Consider the following 14,567-nt stretch of genomic DNA (forward strand, 5'->3'; position numbering starts at 1 on the left):
GTTTTTTTCGAGCATTTTTTCAAGTTCTCAAATGACTCAAAAAGAATTAGAAAAGATGGAGAAGAAAATGCTGTAAAATCAGTTCATGTTCAGTAGAGAAAAAAACCTAAACAAAACATGTCATAAAGTCTCTAATGAGAGCAATAAATAATATGAACCTTAAAAATGAACATTTTTGTAGCATGTAGATTTGATTAGTAGCTTATTATGTAAATCTCCTGTTGCTTATTTAAACAGCAGTTTATACATTCATCTGATCACTAGAGGGAGTGAAGAATCGCTTCAGTTCATTCCAACTGTGCTGTGAAACAAACCATGATCTCTTCATCTTTAGTGCTGCTTCTAGCAGTGATATCCTGTAAGTTTAGTCTACTTTCTGTGTGATACATCATTTTGTTGATCAAAAGCTTGTTAACAGTTTTTAAATGTCGTGCTCTCTTATTAACTGGTATTATTTGATTTGATACAGGTATTGATTCATATGAACTCACTCAGCCTGAGTCTCTGACTGTCCGTCCTGATGCCACTCTCACTATCAACTGTAAAGTCTCCTATTCAGTTACAAGTGAGCATACAGCCTGGATTCGTCAGCCTGCAGGAAAAGCTCTGGAGTGGATTGGAGTGATCTGGACTGGTGGAGGCTTAGCCTACAAGGATTCGCTGAAAAGCAAGTTCAGTATCACCAGAGACACGTCCAGTAACACAATAACACTGCAAGGAAAGAATATGCGAGCTGAAGACACAGCTGTGTATTATTGTGCCAAAGAAACACAGTGACAGACACCAATAGCCTCCCTGTACAAAAACATCATCATAGTACAAATTAAAAGTTGTCGCGAATTAGCTTAAAAGGGAATTGTATATAAATAATTACAATTTTAATTTTTTTATCACTCCTTGTCTCTGAGCATGGTAATTTGCAAAGGGGTTGGATTGGAAGTTGATATACAAACTATTAAAGATTCTTGGGACACTAATATGTTGCATAGGTATCAACATGTAATATTCACTCTCGATTAGATCATCCGAAGACGAATTGATAGAGACCAGACATGGTATGAGTTAAAGTTATATTAACAAGTGATCTATCATAAGCATGCATAAAACAGTATACAATACACAAAAACATATACAAGAACAGTAATAATATACACAATGACCTGAATGATATGTATGTTCAGTCAAAGAAAGGTTTTCCTATGAATTAATTAGAGAAGAGTCCATTTTTATGGCAAAATGTCTTTCCTATAGGAAAGAGGTAGTGAGAGTTGCTCTGGTGGCATTCCTTTGAGCAATAAAACTAGTGTTATCTGATGGGTTGCCATGGAAACGGGGGCCTGAAGTCATTGACAGACCTACTGGCACCGAGTATGTGTATTGGGTGAGGGGTCTGTGACTATTTGTTAATTGTAGCAAAGTTCGGATGAAGGAAGGAAGAAGTCGGAGTCGGCGTAACTGAGGCTCGGGAAAAATTTATTTATGTTCACCAAAATAAAAGTTGTGCACTCCGGCACCTTCAAATCATATAAGTTCACAGAACTTTGGTGATCTTTTGGTGTCTCTGCTCAGCCACGGTTCTTGCCCTCCCGAGTCCTCAGTCTGGTTCCTCTGTCTACTGTCTGCCCCACGGTGACTTTTAGTCTCTCCACGCCAATCACTGGAACGAGAAACAGGTGAGTGTCATCTTGCACTTGACCCACTTACTCACCGCTCGTTCTCCAGTCTCTCTCTCCCGCTGCATTCCTGGAGAGGAAGTCTGCCACCGCCATCTGAGCCCCCGGCCTGTGGATCACCTTGAACTTAAAGGGCTGGAGAGCCAGATACCAACGGGTGATCCGCGCATTGGTATCTTTCATGCGGTGGAGCCACTGCAGGGGTGCGTGGTCCGAACAGAGAGTGAACTCCCGTCCCAGGAGATAATAGCGGAGGGTGAGAACAGCCCACCGGATCGCCAAACACTCCTTCTCAATGGTGCTGTACATCGTCTCTCTCTTAGAGAGCTTGCGGCTGATGTACAGCACCGGCCGTTCTTCACCCTCTACCTCCTGAGCCAGGACGGCCCCAAGCCCCCTGTCCGACGCATCTGTCTGCAGCAAGAAGGGGAGAGAAAAGTCAGGAGAGTGCAGAAGCGGTCCGCCACACAGAGCAGCCTTTACCTGGGTGAAAGCCTGCTGACACAGCTCCGTCCACTGGACCGGATCTGGCGCTCCCTTTTTAGTGAGGTCAGTCAGCGGGCTGGTGAGGTCCGAATAATTAGGTACAAACCTTCTGTAATATCCCGCCAGCCCCAGGAACTGCCTCACCTCCTTTTTGGTCTTGGGTCTCGGGCAGGTCGCAACCGCTGCGGTCTTATTAATTTGGGACGCACCTGCCCGTGGCCCAAGTGGAAGCCCAGATACCTGACCTCCACCCGCCCAACCGCACACTTCTTCGGGTTAGCCGTCAGTCCGGCCCCCCTCAGCGCACTCAGTACAGCCCGCAAATGCTCCATATGCCGCTGCCAGTCGTTACTATAGATGATAATGTCATCTAGATATGCAGCGGCATATGCAGCATGCGGCCGCAGAATTTTATCCATGAGGCGCTGAAACGTGGCCGGCGCCCCGAATAACCCGAACGGAAGCGTAACGAATTGGTGTAATCCGAACGGCGTTGTGAAGGCTGTTTTTTCTTTGGATAAAGGTGATAAGGGGATCTGCCAATATCCCTTAGTTAAATCCAGTGTCGAATAAAATCGAGCTGTACCTAGCCGATCAAACAGTTCGTCGATTCACGGCATTGGATATGCGTCGAACTTCGACACAGCATTCACCTTGCGATAATCCACACAGAATCACACAGAGCCGTCCGTTTTAGGTACCAAAACTATCGGGCTCGCCCAATCGCTGTGGGATTCCTCTATTACTCCCATCTCTAGCATTGCCTCTAATTCTGCCTGAACTACCTTTTTTTGTGTTCCGGTAAACGATATGGCCGGCTGCGAACCACCACGCCCGGCTCGGTCTCTATGTGGTGCTGTATGAGATTAGTTCGCCCCGGCAGGGCCGAGAACACATCCGCAAACGCGGCCTGTAGCTTAGCTACATCAGTGAGCTGCGAGGCCGAGAGGTGGTCACCGCCAGGGGCCAGAGCTAGAGATTGTGGCTTGGTGCTTACCTCTGGCCCTAGATCCTCCTCTCCGCTCACTGCCGTCGCTAGCATCACTGACTCCGCCTCATTCCACTTTTTGAGGAGGTTGAGGTGGTAAATCTGGTGTGCTCCGTTCCTGTCGGTACGAATTACCTCATAATTAAGATCCCCAATTCGCCGTGTGACCTCAAAGGGTCCTTGCCACTTGGCGAGTAATTTAGAGCTAGACGTAGGAAGCAATACAAGTACTTTCTCTCCCGGTGCAAATTTACGTAGCCTGGTCCCCTGGTTGTACAGCCGGCTCTGCCGGTCCTGGGCCTGTAACAAATTCTCCATGGACAGCCGCCCCAAAGTGTGGAGTTTTGTTCGCAGGTCCAGCACATATTGAATTTCGCTTCGGCTATCAGAAGTCCCGTCCTCCCAAGTTTCTCTCAGGACGTCCAGCACCCTAAAAGCTGATGCCTAAAAAGAAGCTCGAAGGGGGAAAACCCCGTGGAGGCTTGCGGGACCTCCCGCACAGCGAACAAGAGGGGTTCCAGCCACCTGTCCCAATTTTTGGCGTCTTCATGGACGAACTTCCGAATCATGGTTTTTAATGTGCGGTTAAATCGTTCCACCAGTCCGTCCGTTTGTGGGTGATAGACGCTGGTGCGAATCGATTTAATGCCCAATAATTCGTACAGTTCGCGTAACGTACGTGACATAAACGCCGTGCCTTGATCAGTGAGAATCTCCTTCGGGATTCCCACTCGGGAGATTAATGAAAACTTTTCGCTGAAATGTTGCGAAGCGCCACTGCTTCAGGGTATCGGGTTGCATAATCCACCAAAACTAATGCAAAGCGATGCCCGCGTGCTGATCGTTCTAATGGCCCGATGAGGTCCATACCAATTCTCTCGAAGGGGGCCTGCATTAGAGGAAGAGGGCGCAACGGCGCTTTTGGGGAGGCCGGTGGATTCACCAACTGACATTCACGACAAGCCGCGCACCACCTGCGCACATTCTCGTGAATGCCCGGCCAAAAAAACCGGGCCATGAGACGATTCAATGTCGCTGCCTGCCCTAAATGTCCCGCCATCGGATTACAATGAGCCGTCTGGAATAGCATTTCCCGGTGGCTTTTAGGAACTAACAACTGGGTTGTAACCTCCTTTGACTGAGTGTCTTGTGTCACTCGGTACAACCGATCCTTTAACACAGCAAAATAGGGATAGGAGAGTGGGCGGGCAGGTTGGAGATGCTGACCGTCGATGGTCTGGACTTGTTCAAATGCCCATTTTAGGGACTCATCCTGGGACTGTTCCAGGGGAAAATCATCGCGTTCAGAGAGGATTAGCCTCTCATTCGCGCTCCGTTCCACCAGCTCAGTATCTCGCAGCCCCGGCTCAGCCACTCCCACCTGCGCGTCCACTCCATTCTCCAGCTGCCTCTCTCCACAAGAGACATCCGCACCTAAACACCCCAATACTTGACTAAAAGCTGGCCAATTTGTCCCCAAAATCAGCGGATGTCGGAGGTGCGGGTTAACTGCCACCTCCACACTATGCTTTTGTCCCCGAAATTGAATGAGTGCAGACATTAGAGGGTACTTCACCATATCCCCGTGCACGCACCGAACCGAAACCACGCGGCTTTTATCCAATGCCTCGAGCGAACCAGGCTTTGGTGGATCGAGGTCTGGTTACAACCGAATCCACCAAAGCGAGGTAAGTACCCCTTAATACTCACAGGTATTTGGTACAGGCCAGCTTGATCGGGGGCAGCCTGTGGGCTGTCCGGGACCCGGATCAGTGCCCCCACCTCCATCACTGGGCACCGGTCCATGAAGTGCCCTGGGTCCCCGCACCGCCAACAGGCCGGCCCAGGCCTCCCGCCCGCCTAGTGGCAGGAAGTGGGTCAAGAGATTGGCGTGGAGAGAGTGGAGGAAAAGGTACTGCTGTGGTCCCGTGCTGGCTAGCCCCGCCCCTGGGCAGCACCCTTGTGCCAGCGACGGCCTCTGAGGCAGCCCACCCCTTCCCCGGGGTGGGACCCGAAGAGAAATGCCCGGACGGGACCTGGGAAGTGGGACAGGACGAGGGGAAACAATAGGGGAAGAGAGAGAGAGAGAGAAACCGCTGGCAGGGATTCGCCGACTCCTGGGCACGCCACCATCTGGTCCTCCGCCAATTGGATGGCCAGGTCTAGCGACGTCGGGCGGTGGCACTGGACCCACTCTGCCGTCTTTCTCGGCAGACGGCCGATGAACTGCTCCAGCACCACTCGGTCGAGGATCTGCTCGACGTCGCCTCCCCCGGCCAACAGCCATCTGCGGCAAGCGTCCCGGAGCTGTTGAGCGAGCACGAAGGGCCGGCCACTATCGCCCAGCTCCAGTGACCGAAACCGCTGGCGATGTTGTTCTGGGCTCCAGCCGACCCGCTGGAGGATGGCTCGCTTGAGGTCGGTGAAGACCAGGAGGTTTTGGACGGGCAATTGTTGGGCCGCCACCTGGGCCTCCCCCGACAGCAGAGGTATGAGACGCACCGGCCATTGGTCTTGTGGCCACCCACATGCCTCGGCCGACTTCTCGAACAAATCAAGGAAAGCTTCTGGGTCGTCCTGTGGCCCCATTTTATTTAGGGGCAGGTGAGAGGGGCCGGTGGAGTTTCTTGAGGACGGCCCCCCGGCCCGTCCCTCCTGGTCCATCCAGCTCCGGAACAGCTCGCGGTCCTCCTGCTGGGCCTGCATCAGGGAGCGGAAACGGCGCTCCTGATCGTCCCGCATCTCCAGCAGCGCCTGATGGTGTTCTTGGTGGAGGCCCGCGAGCGATTGGATGACTTCCGCAAACGGCGAGCTCGGCGGGGACTGCATGATGGCGGCGGCCGGGCTTCTTCCTTCCCGGGTTTCGGCACCAGTGTAGCAAAGTTCGGATGAAGGAAGGAAGAAGTCGGATTCGGCGTAACTGAGGCTCGGGAAAAATTTATTTATGTTCACCAAAATAAAAGTTGTGCACTCCGGCACCTTCAAATCATATAAGTTCACAGCACTTTGGTGAGTCTCTGCTCAGCCACGGTTCTTGCCCTCCCGAGTCCTCAGTCTGGTTCCTCTGTCTACTGTCTGCCCCACGGTGACTTTTAGTCTCTCCACGCCAATCACTGGAACGAGAAACAGGTGAGTGTCATCTTGCACTTGACCCACTTACTCACCGCTCGTTCTCCAGTCTCTCTCTCCCGCTGCAGATCCTGCTAACCACGCCCCCCTCGCCACATTAATCTAATAACTAATTGATTTGTTAAATCAAATGCAAAATTGTGTGTCTTATTGGTCCAAATGCTACAAAGTGTTTCTGAAGACTTTTCTTAACAGTCTGATTTTCACAAAGACACAAAAGGTTTTCAAATGTCATAATGACATTATAGACATGAATTCAGCTTGTACAACAAAATTCCATTAAAAAAAGCCTTGTAATGAAACAAATACATCATTTATCACCAAGTAATGTATTATTTGAACCAATATGTGACCTGATCCAGCAAAATGAGTCACAGTGACCCAAATAAAAAAAAAAAATGGATTAAGACAGTGATATTTAATGTTCATATTTTGCGCTCATCTGTTTTTCCACACATATTATGATTTATTATAAGTAAAGTGTGTACAGAATGTGGTCTTTTATTATCACTGTCTCAGTGCATTAAGCGTGTTCTTATGAGAGGACAATGCTTAATGTGAATAAACGTGTTGCGTTCACATTTTGAGCTTATTATGCGTATCTGCACATAGTATATGCTTTACAATTTTGTGTATTGGTCCATTAAGCCACTTTAAGCATTTCAGAAAGGGTCCTGTTCAAGTTCTGCTAATTCACAAGCCTATTGAGAGTCATACTAGCAAAGTAAGTTAATTATTAAACCAACAAAATCAAATCTTTAAAAAACACACAGAAATGTGATTCTTTTATTGAGTGAGAGGCAGTGGGTTGGGTTTAATCAGTGACATTAACATTCGGCGTCTCTCCGCGACCTGCTTTATTTGGTGTTTTTAAAAAGCAAAAAACATACTGCATTATCCAGTTTTCTCTCTGAACGATGATCTGAGTTACTATTGCAATTCTTGATGCAGCATGAATGACATACAATGGTGACAATTTTCACAAACACGACAAAAAAAAAAAATCAAATACTGCCCTAAACTCAATAGCAGAAAGGCAGCGCTATCCTGCAAATATGGCGGATAAACAAAGCAGTTTCCCAGAACTCAACGTGGCATTACGTCACATTTTCATTCTCTATACGGTACGAAGTTAAATAAAATGAAGGGCTATTGGAAACTTAATAATACCTTGTTAAAAAATCAAAAATTTAATGATATGCTAAAAAATTAAGTTATGGTTTAGGCAATATTATTTCAGAATCTCAATCTGGATTCATGAAAGGCCGTCACATTTCTAACAATGTAAGATTAGTGCTGGACTTGCTGGATTATTCAGATCTAATTCATTCAAATGGTCTCATACTCTTTCTTGACTTTCATAAAGCTTTCGACTCCATAGAGTACAAATTTATTTTTTGTACTCTATAGAATTATTTAGATTTGGTAAAGCATTTATAGAAACTGTAACCATGTTTTATACAGGTTTTAACAGCTCAGTGATTGTGAAGTTTGACACTTCTAAGAGGTTTAACATATATCGTGGTGTCAGACAGGGCTGTCCAATCTCCCCATTTTTTAATTTATTTTAGCCACAGAGTTACTAAGAATTAACCAAGATGATAATTTGAAAGGAATTTCAGTATTTGACAGGGAGATCAAAATTGCGCAGCTAGATGATGACACTACGCTGTTTTTGGAGGACAAAAGCTCTGGAATTGGTTGAACAATTTGCATGTGCCTCAGGTCTAAAATTTAATACTTCCATCAGCAATGTCTTCTTTCATGGACATTGTGTTTTGTCCATGGTTTCTCCCCCAACAAAGTTCTCCTTTGGAATAATGCTGATATAACTGTTAGAAATAAGTCTATTTTTTCCCCTAGATGGTTTAATAATAACTTGAACTGTATTCTGTCTGTGTTTGATGATTTTGGTAATATTTTAACTTATGAACAATTTATGAATCTCTATAATTTTCCAGTCCCACCAAAGGAATATAATACTTTGATGAGAGCCATCCCAGTAGGCTTAACCCAGTTAATTAAAAGTCACCTCAAATTCAGTAAAGGCAACAGTGTTTATCCGGCTTTACGTTTGGGTGGTATTGATATTTTAGATCGGAAATGCAATAACAAACATATTCGCAAAATATTTCAGACAAAGAGAAAGATTACTCCAAGAGGGAATTTCTACTGGGGTTCCTTTATAACAAATATAAATTGGAGAAAGGCCTGGCTTTTGCCAAGGAAATTTTGTATATCTAACAAAGTTAAGGATGTTCATTATAAAATCCTTCATAAAATTTATCCCGTTAATTTGTCTATTTCTAAATATTCTGATGTTGATGAGTCTTGCTCGTTTTGTGGTTTTGTTGAAGAAACAGCTTCCCATTTGTTTTTTGATTGTGGTGTTACCAACAAATTATGGGTTGACTTAAGTACCTATGTTTCTAACCTTACAAATGTGACCCATACCTTCGTCCTCAAAGATGTTATTTTTTATTATGAAAATCCAAAGCTACAACCTGTTGAATATGCTAATTTTCTTATATTGAATGCAAAATTCTTCATTCATGAGCAAAAGTGGCTTAAATCTCCTTTGTCTTTCCCCCTTTTTCTTTCTGAATTTGATTCTCTTGTTTCATCTCTAAGACTTACAAATAACAAAAAGAGTGCCAAATTTTTGATGCACTATGACAGCTTTTCTAAAATTATGTAATTTTATTTTTGCACTTTTCTGTATAGATAATTCCATAATTTGATGTACGCAAATTCAGAATATTAGTTTTTTGTCTTTATTTTTATGATTGTTCTTTGTAGGAATATATTCATGTCTTGTTTTCCTGTTCTTGTATATTTCTAAAATTTTTGCAATACAAAACAAAACAAAAAAAGAAGTTAAATGAAATGAAATGTGGAGGATGTTAACTGTGACAAGATGATTGACAGGCCAGTTTACAGTGACAGGGTGCGTGTAACAGGTGCGATAGAGACCGTTAAAGACGCAGTTGTGTGACGTGATAGTATGTCCCAAAGCTTGCCTACTCTTCTACTATACACTCAAAAGTATAGGCGTAGTATAAGTAGGCACATTGGGACGCAGCAATAGAGAGACAGAGTTGCGACAACGGAAGTTCGGAACGCTCGATCATCACGTGATTCACGTAGAACTTAAATAGTTCCAGGAAGTTCATAGCAGGCAATTGGAATACATTGAGTTAGTGAGACAGTGCGTGTGTGTGAGCGTGTTCTAACAACTTATGTTACATCAACGTAACATAACAACGTATGTTAGTCAAGTGCAATCTCATCTTAATGTTCATTGTCATTTTATTAATCTCATGGTAAATGTTAAGTTTGTTGTCTTTGGAAATTCATTCCAAATAAGTGAAGATATTTTAAGATTAAGTGGGAATTAATCTCGTTTAATGTTTTTGATTCTTGTGCACCCCTCCATTATTAATATATAAATATATATTTGTAGTATATTCAAATTTAAAATAACTTAAAACTTTTTACCCATTTAATCATATATTTTATGTATGTTGTTTTGTTATGCACTTATTTACATACTATAAAGCATGCTGTCCTTGAACAGTCTCCACTATAGTTGGCTGTGCGGCAAGGGAGTGCTCCAGTTACTCACAGAAAGGAGTGTGAATGTATGGTTTCCCTACTGACATGGAGAGGAGAAAAAATTATGCATCAATTTATATAGGGTTATAGTCAGTATAGTATACTGTATAGTCAGTATAGTATACTGGATATAGTCAGCAGGGGCAATCTATAGATTACACCAATAAAATGTGATGTAATCATACTTGGGAACTGGCACTTTTTCACAAAGAACAGGGAAAGACTTGCCAAACCCAGTGAAGAGACTCATTGTGAGGGTGAGGTCTCATTACAGGGAGTCTTCAGGTGGTTCTTGTTCTGAGCCAGTTAGAGAAGGAGAAAAACACAGGAGAAATGGTTAAGTGATGCTCCATCACATTTCAAAGGTTAGAACACGTTCATCTCGAAGACGAGTTCGTTCAGAATCAGCTACATACAGCAGGTCGGCTGACTCGATTTCCTTCTCATACACTCCCGTAGAGTCAGTGCATTTCCCCGTTGAAGCCTAGCGTCCATTGACTTCAATGGGGCTGCTTTGAACAGTTTTTTTCAGTGCTTCGAAACTAGACGGTCATTGGATAAATGCTGCGATTATGTCCCGCCCACGGACGCTCAGCGTCTTTGGGAGTGAATGGAGGAGTGGGCTGGCCTGGACTCCGGGCTTCTTCGTGATGATTGGAGGGTCTGCATCTCCCTTTGATTGACAGCGATTTTGTCCTATAAAAAGTCGCTGACGCTGAAGCTATTCGAGCTCAGTTCCATAGCGGCTTTGCACTTGGTTCTTATCAATCATTATATATATATGTTTTAGTCATTTATAATGTTGTTTTAATATGCATGCTGCTAACTCGGAAATTTAAAGATATGCGAGCAAAAAATGCTCCTGACACTTAGGCAATACGACACGAGCAAGAGTGCTGTTTTTGTTTCGTTTGTGTTCGAATCCAAATCAGCGTTGTCTTGGGCGAATCACTGATTCACTGAGCCATTCATAAAAACAGTCATTTGATTCGCTCCTGAAGGATTCAGCCGTTTTGAAAGAATCATTTGAATGACTCAGTGATTCAATCACGAACTTCTGCCACCTGCTGGCCGTTTTTAAGTTTCCCGTCTAAAAGTAGGCATATTACATTATTTTCCATTATTTATTTTCCATTATTTATTATTCCATTAATACCATTATTTATGCAATTATAAATACAGTCTAAATGAATAAATGCCACATCTAAATGTCTCTTCATGCAGCTTATGTGCAGTGCTAAGATGAGTTTTGTTTAGGTAATTTCATGGATAACAATAGCCAGTCATTCATTCACATTAATTAAGTATTCAGAGAATAATATTGTCTGTTTTCAGAAGCAAATATTTATTTAAAATAAAGTTCACAGTAAATGCCATGTAATCTCAAAAGTATTGCTGTTTGATTGTATGAGGTCACCAGCTTTGATGACAGGGTCTGTTCACTGACAGTTATTAACATTGTCAAAGAAGCCTACTTAAGAAATTGACACAACCTTGCAGATGTATAAAATATTGAACATTTGTACATACTGACATATGCAGAATTGTATGCAAATATTCCTCTTCATCCTCTTTATTTAGGATGAAAATAAGCAGCTTGTTCTTGCAAGTCTCAAACCATGATCTCTCTCAATACTCTTGGTTATACATAATGTTGCCATATCTCTAAAATATCTAGCCATAAATGTCCCCTCAGGTGTCCACTGTGTTGAACTGACACAGACTGAATCTATGGTCTTAAGTCCTGGTCAAGTTTTGACACTCACCCTGTAAAATCTCTGGATATTCAGTGACTGACAGCAGCTACTGCACTCACTTCATTCGGCAGCCTGCAGGAAAAGCTCTGGAATGGGTTGGAGAGATATGTAGTAGCGGAAGCACATATTACAGTGATGAATTGAAAAGTAGATTTCAAATTACAAGAGACATTTCCAGCAACACAGTGAATTTGCGAGGACAGAATATGCAGACTGAGGACACAGCTGTGTATTACTGCAACAGAGAGAGAGCACGCTGTGATACAAACACAAGCAGTTCTGATCAAAACATCTTGAATAAACAAGCAGCAGAATGACCTCCCTACATATTATACAGACATACAAAAATGACTTTTACCCCATTTCAAAGGATTTTTTTTTTCTTTTTCTGAATGTCATTATTTATTCATGTTTTATATAGCAGTTTGTAACACCGGTGTTTTACAGCCCAACAAATGTCTAGGAAATTACCTGCAGACCGAACTTTATTGGTGTAACCTAATACAGTCAACAAGGTTTAATCAGATTAGATAACATTTTTGAATTCAATTAGAAACTTCATTACAATTTATCACATAAAATACATTTTAGATTACCAGTAATTTTTTTTAAGCAGTAAAGTTATTCATCTTTGATGAAAAACTGCTGATATTACAAATGAGGACACTCTCTGCCTTCATGTAATGCCCATTTTAGCAGATCTGCGATATTGTAGGAATTAATATGTTTTTTTTTTCTTGCTACATTTGAAGCAATGAAACGTATTGCTAACATTTATAAGAAAGACTTACTGATCCAACAGAACCAGTGCTTAATTACTGATGTTGTTGCTGTCAGGTGAAATGTCAATAATATAAATATAAATAATGTTATAAATAACAGCTTTATATTTAATGTGTAATAACATAAAATGTATTTATCTGTAGTGTAAAGAAAATAAGAAACATTTTACTATATTTGTCTTTTCTGGTGTTTTAAAAATCACTCAATGCTGGTAATGTTGATGTTTATGTCCTTATATATGAAAATAATAATAACATAAGAAAACTAAAAAAATGTAGGAATGCAGTTTAATCGGATTTTGCCCTCAATAAATTTAAAAAGAAAGTGCGATTCTTTTTCATGTAATCCCAATATTCTTGTTGTTTGTAGCATGTAGATTTGATTAGTAGCTCTGTATGATTATGTAAATCTCCTGCTGCATATTTAAACAGCAGTTTATACATTCATCTGATCACTAGAGAGAGTGAAGAATCGCTTCAGTTCATTCAAACTGTGTTGTGAAACAAACCATGATCTCTTCATCTTTAGTGCTGCTTCTGGCAGTGATATCCTGTAAGTTTAGTCTACTTTCTGTGTGATACATCATTTTGTTGCTAAAAAGCTCGTTAACAGTTTTTAAACATCATGCTCTCTTATTAACTGGTATTATCTGATTTGATACAGGTATTGATTCATATGAACTCACTCAGCCTGAGTCTCTGATTGTCCGTCCTGATGCCACTCTCACTATCAACTGTAAAGTCTCTTATTCAGTTACTGACTATGCTACAGCCTGGATTCGTCAGCCTGCAGGAAAAGCTCTGGAGTGGATTGGAATGATCGGGTATAGTGGAGGCTTATACTACAAGGATTCGCTGAAAAGCAAGTTCAGTATCACCAGAGACACGTCCAGTAACACAATAACACTGCAAGGACAGAATATGCGAGCTGAAGACACAGCTGTGTATTATTGTGCCAAAGAAACACAGTGACAGACACCAACAGCCTCCCTGTACAAAAACACCACCATCATATTACAAATTAAAAGTGTTGCTTTCATTAACAGTCTGCTTTTCACAGAAACAAAAAAGGTTTTGAAATATCATAATGACATTAGACAGTAATTCAGCTGGTACAGCAAAATTCCATTAAAAAAATAGCCTCATAATGAAGCAAAGATCTTTACGGTTACACTTTATTTTGATAGTCCACGTTAGACATTCTACTATCTATAAGTAACTTTGCAACTACATGTCAGTTAATTCTCATTAATGTGCAACTACATGTCTACTAACTCTCAGAGTAGACTGTTATTAGGTTAGGTTTAGGGTTAGTAGAATAAGTTGACATGTATTTGCAAAGATTCTCATAGTCAGTATGTTGTACATTGTTGACCCATCAAAATAAAGTGTTAGTAGATATTAAGCAGACAGTCTAGTTGACATGTAGTTGCAAAATTATTTACTGTTAGTAGAATGTCTAAAGTGGACTATCGAAATAAAGTGTTACCATCTTTACAATTATATGTAAGATATGAACTGAAAAAGTGTAAAGATATTCAAAATGAAGATTAACTTTTTTTTTTAACAATAGTAGCCAGAAAGAAAAGCTTGCAAGCATCATGATGATAATTTGATGTAATGGATGTATAATCATTGGATAAGCATTACTGAAAGGGCCAAAGTAATTTACTGTTTCTTAAAAAACACAGAACAAGGGAAAATTTTCAAATATATACAAATAACCCCAAATTATCCATGGTTTTCTATAACCATGGTATTTGTACAACTGTGGTTATAGAAATGGTAATCAATACGAAAAACAAATAAAAAACAAAACAAAACAAAAAACATGGCTAATACACTTTTACTAGGCCTATAATAAAACCATGGTTAATATTAATTTTGTTGGGGTAATTTTGGCATTGTTGGGGTCCTCCTGTTGGGGTCTGTGCTACTTACAGTGCATTTCTGTATTTGGTTGTGTTGTGAGTATTAGCAGCGCATTTCTGTATTTGGTTGTGTTGTGAGTATTTGCAGCATATGTGCTGTCAAACTGATGACGATGTTTTCTTAATTTGCTGGTGATTTTTCTATTTGCATGTGTTTTCTGAAGTTGCAGCGATTTGAGCTCTCTCAGCCACCGTAGATTATAGGC

The 14,567-nt window shown here is 41.9% G+C and overlaps 1 protein-coding gene and 2 gene segments (V, D, J or C); 2 read left to right on the plus strand and 1 right to left on the minus strand.

The window, feature by feature from the left end:
- Positions 1-283: 283 nt before the first annotated feature.
- On the plus strand, positions 284-786 carry LOC131537086 (Ig heavy chain V region 5A-like). The segment is given in 2 exon segments: positions 284-358; positions 470-786. Coding segments are annotated over 2 exon segments (351 nt in total).
- A 4,296-nt stretch (positions 787-5,082) lies between these two features.
- LOC131535173 (uncharacterized) lies at positions 5,083-10,422 on the minus strand. The gene is made up of 3 exons (XM_058768184.1): positions 10,308-10,422; positions 9,829-10,188; positions 5,083-6,260 (listed from the first exon to the last, which is right to left on the minus strand). The coding sequence occupies exon 3, from the start codon at positions 5,974-5,976 to the stop codon at positions 5,083-5,085; it is 894 nt and encodes a 297-aa protein (XP_058624167.1). The 5' UTR covers positions 5,977-6,260; positions 9,829-10,188; positions 10,308-10,422.
- A 2,430-nt stretch (positions 10,423-12,852) lies between these two features.
- LOC131535186 (immunoglobulin heavy variable 3-43D-like) lies at positions 12,853-13,402 on the plus strand. The segment is given in 2 exon segments: positions 12,853-12,983; positions 13,095-13,402. Coding segments are annotated over 2 exon segments (351 nt in total).
- Positions 13,403-14,567: the final 1,165 nt, after the last annotated feature.

Source organism: Onychostoma macrolepis, chromosome 03, assembly GCF_012432095.1.
Source record: "Onychostoma macrolepis isolate SWU-2019 chromosome 03, ASM1243209v1, whole genome shotgun sequence".
Taxonomy (NCBI): Eukaryota; Metazoa; Chordata; class Actinopteri; order Cypriniformes; family Cyprinidae; genus Onychostoma; species Onychostoma macrolepis.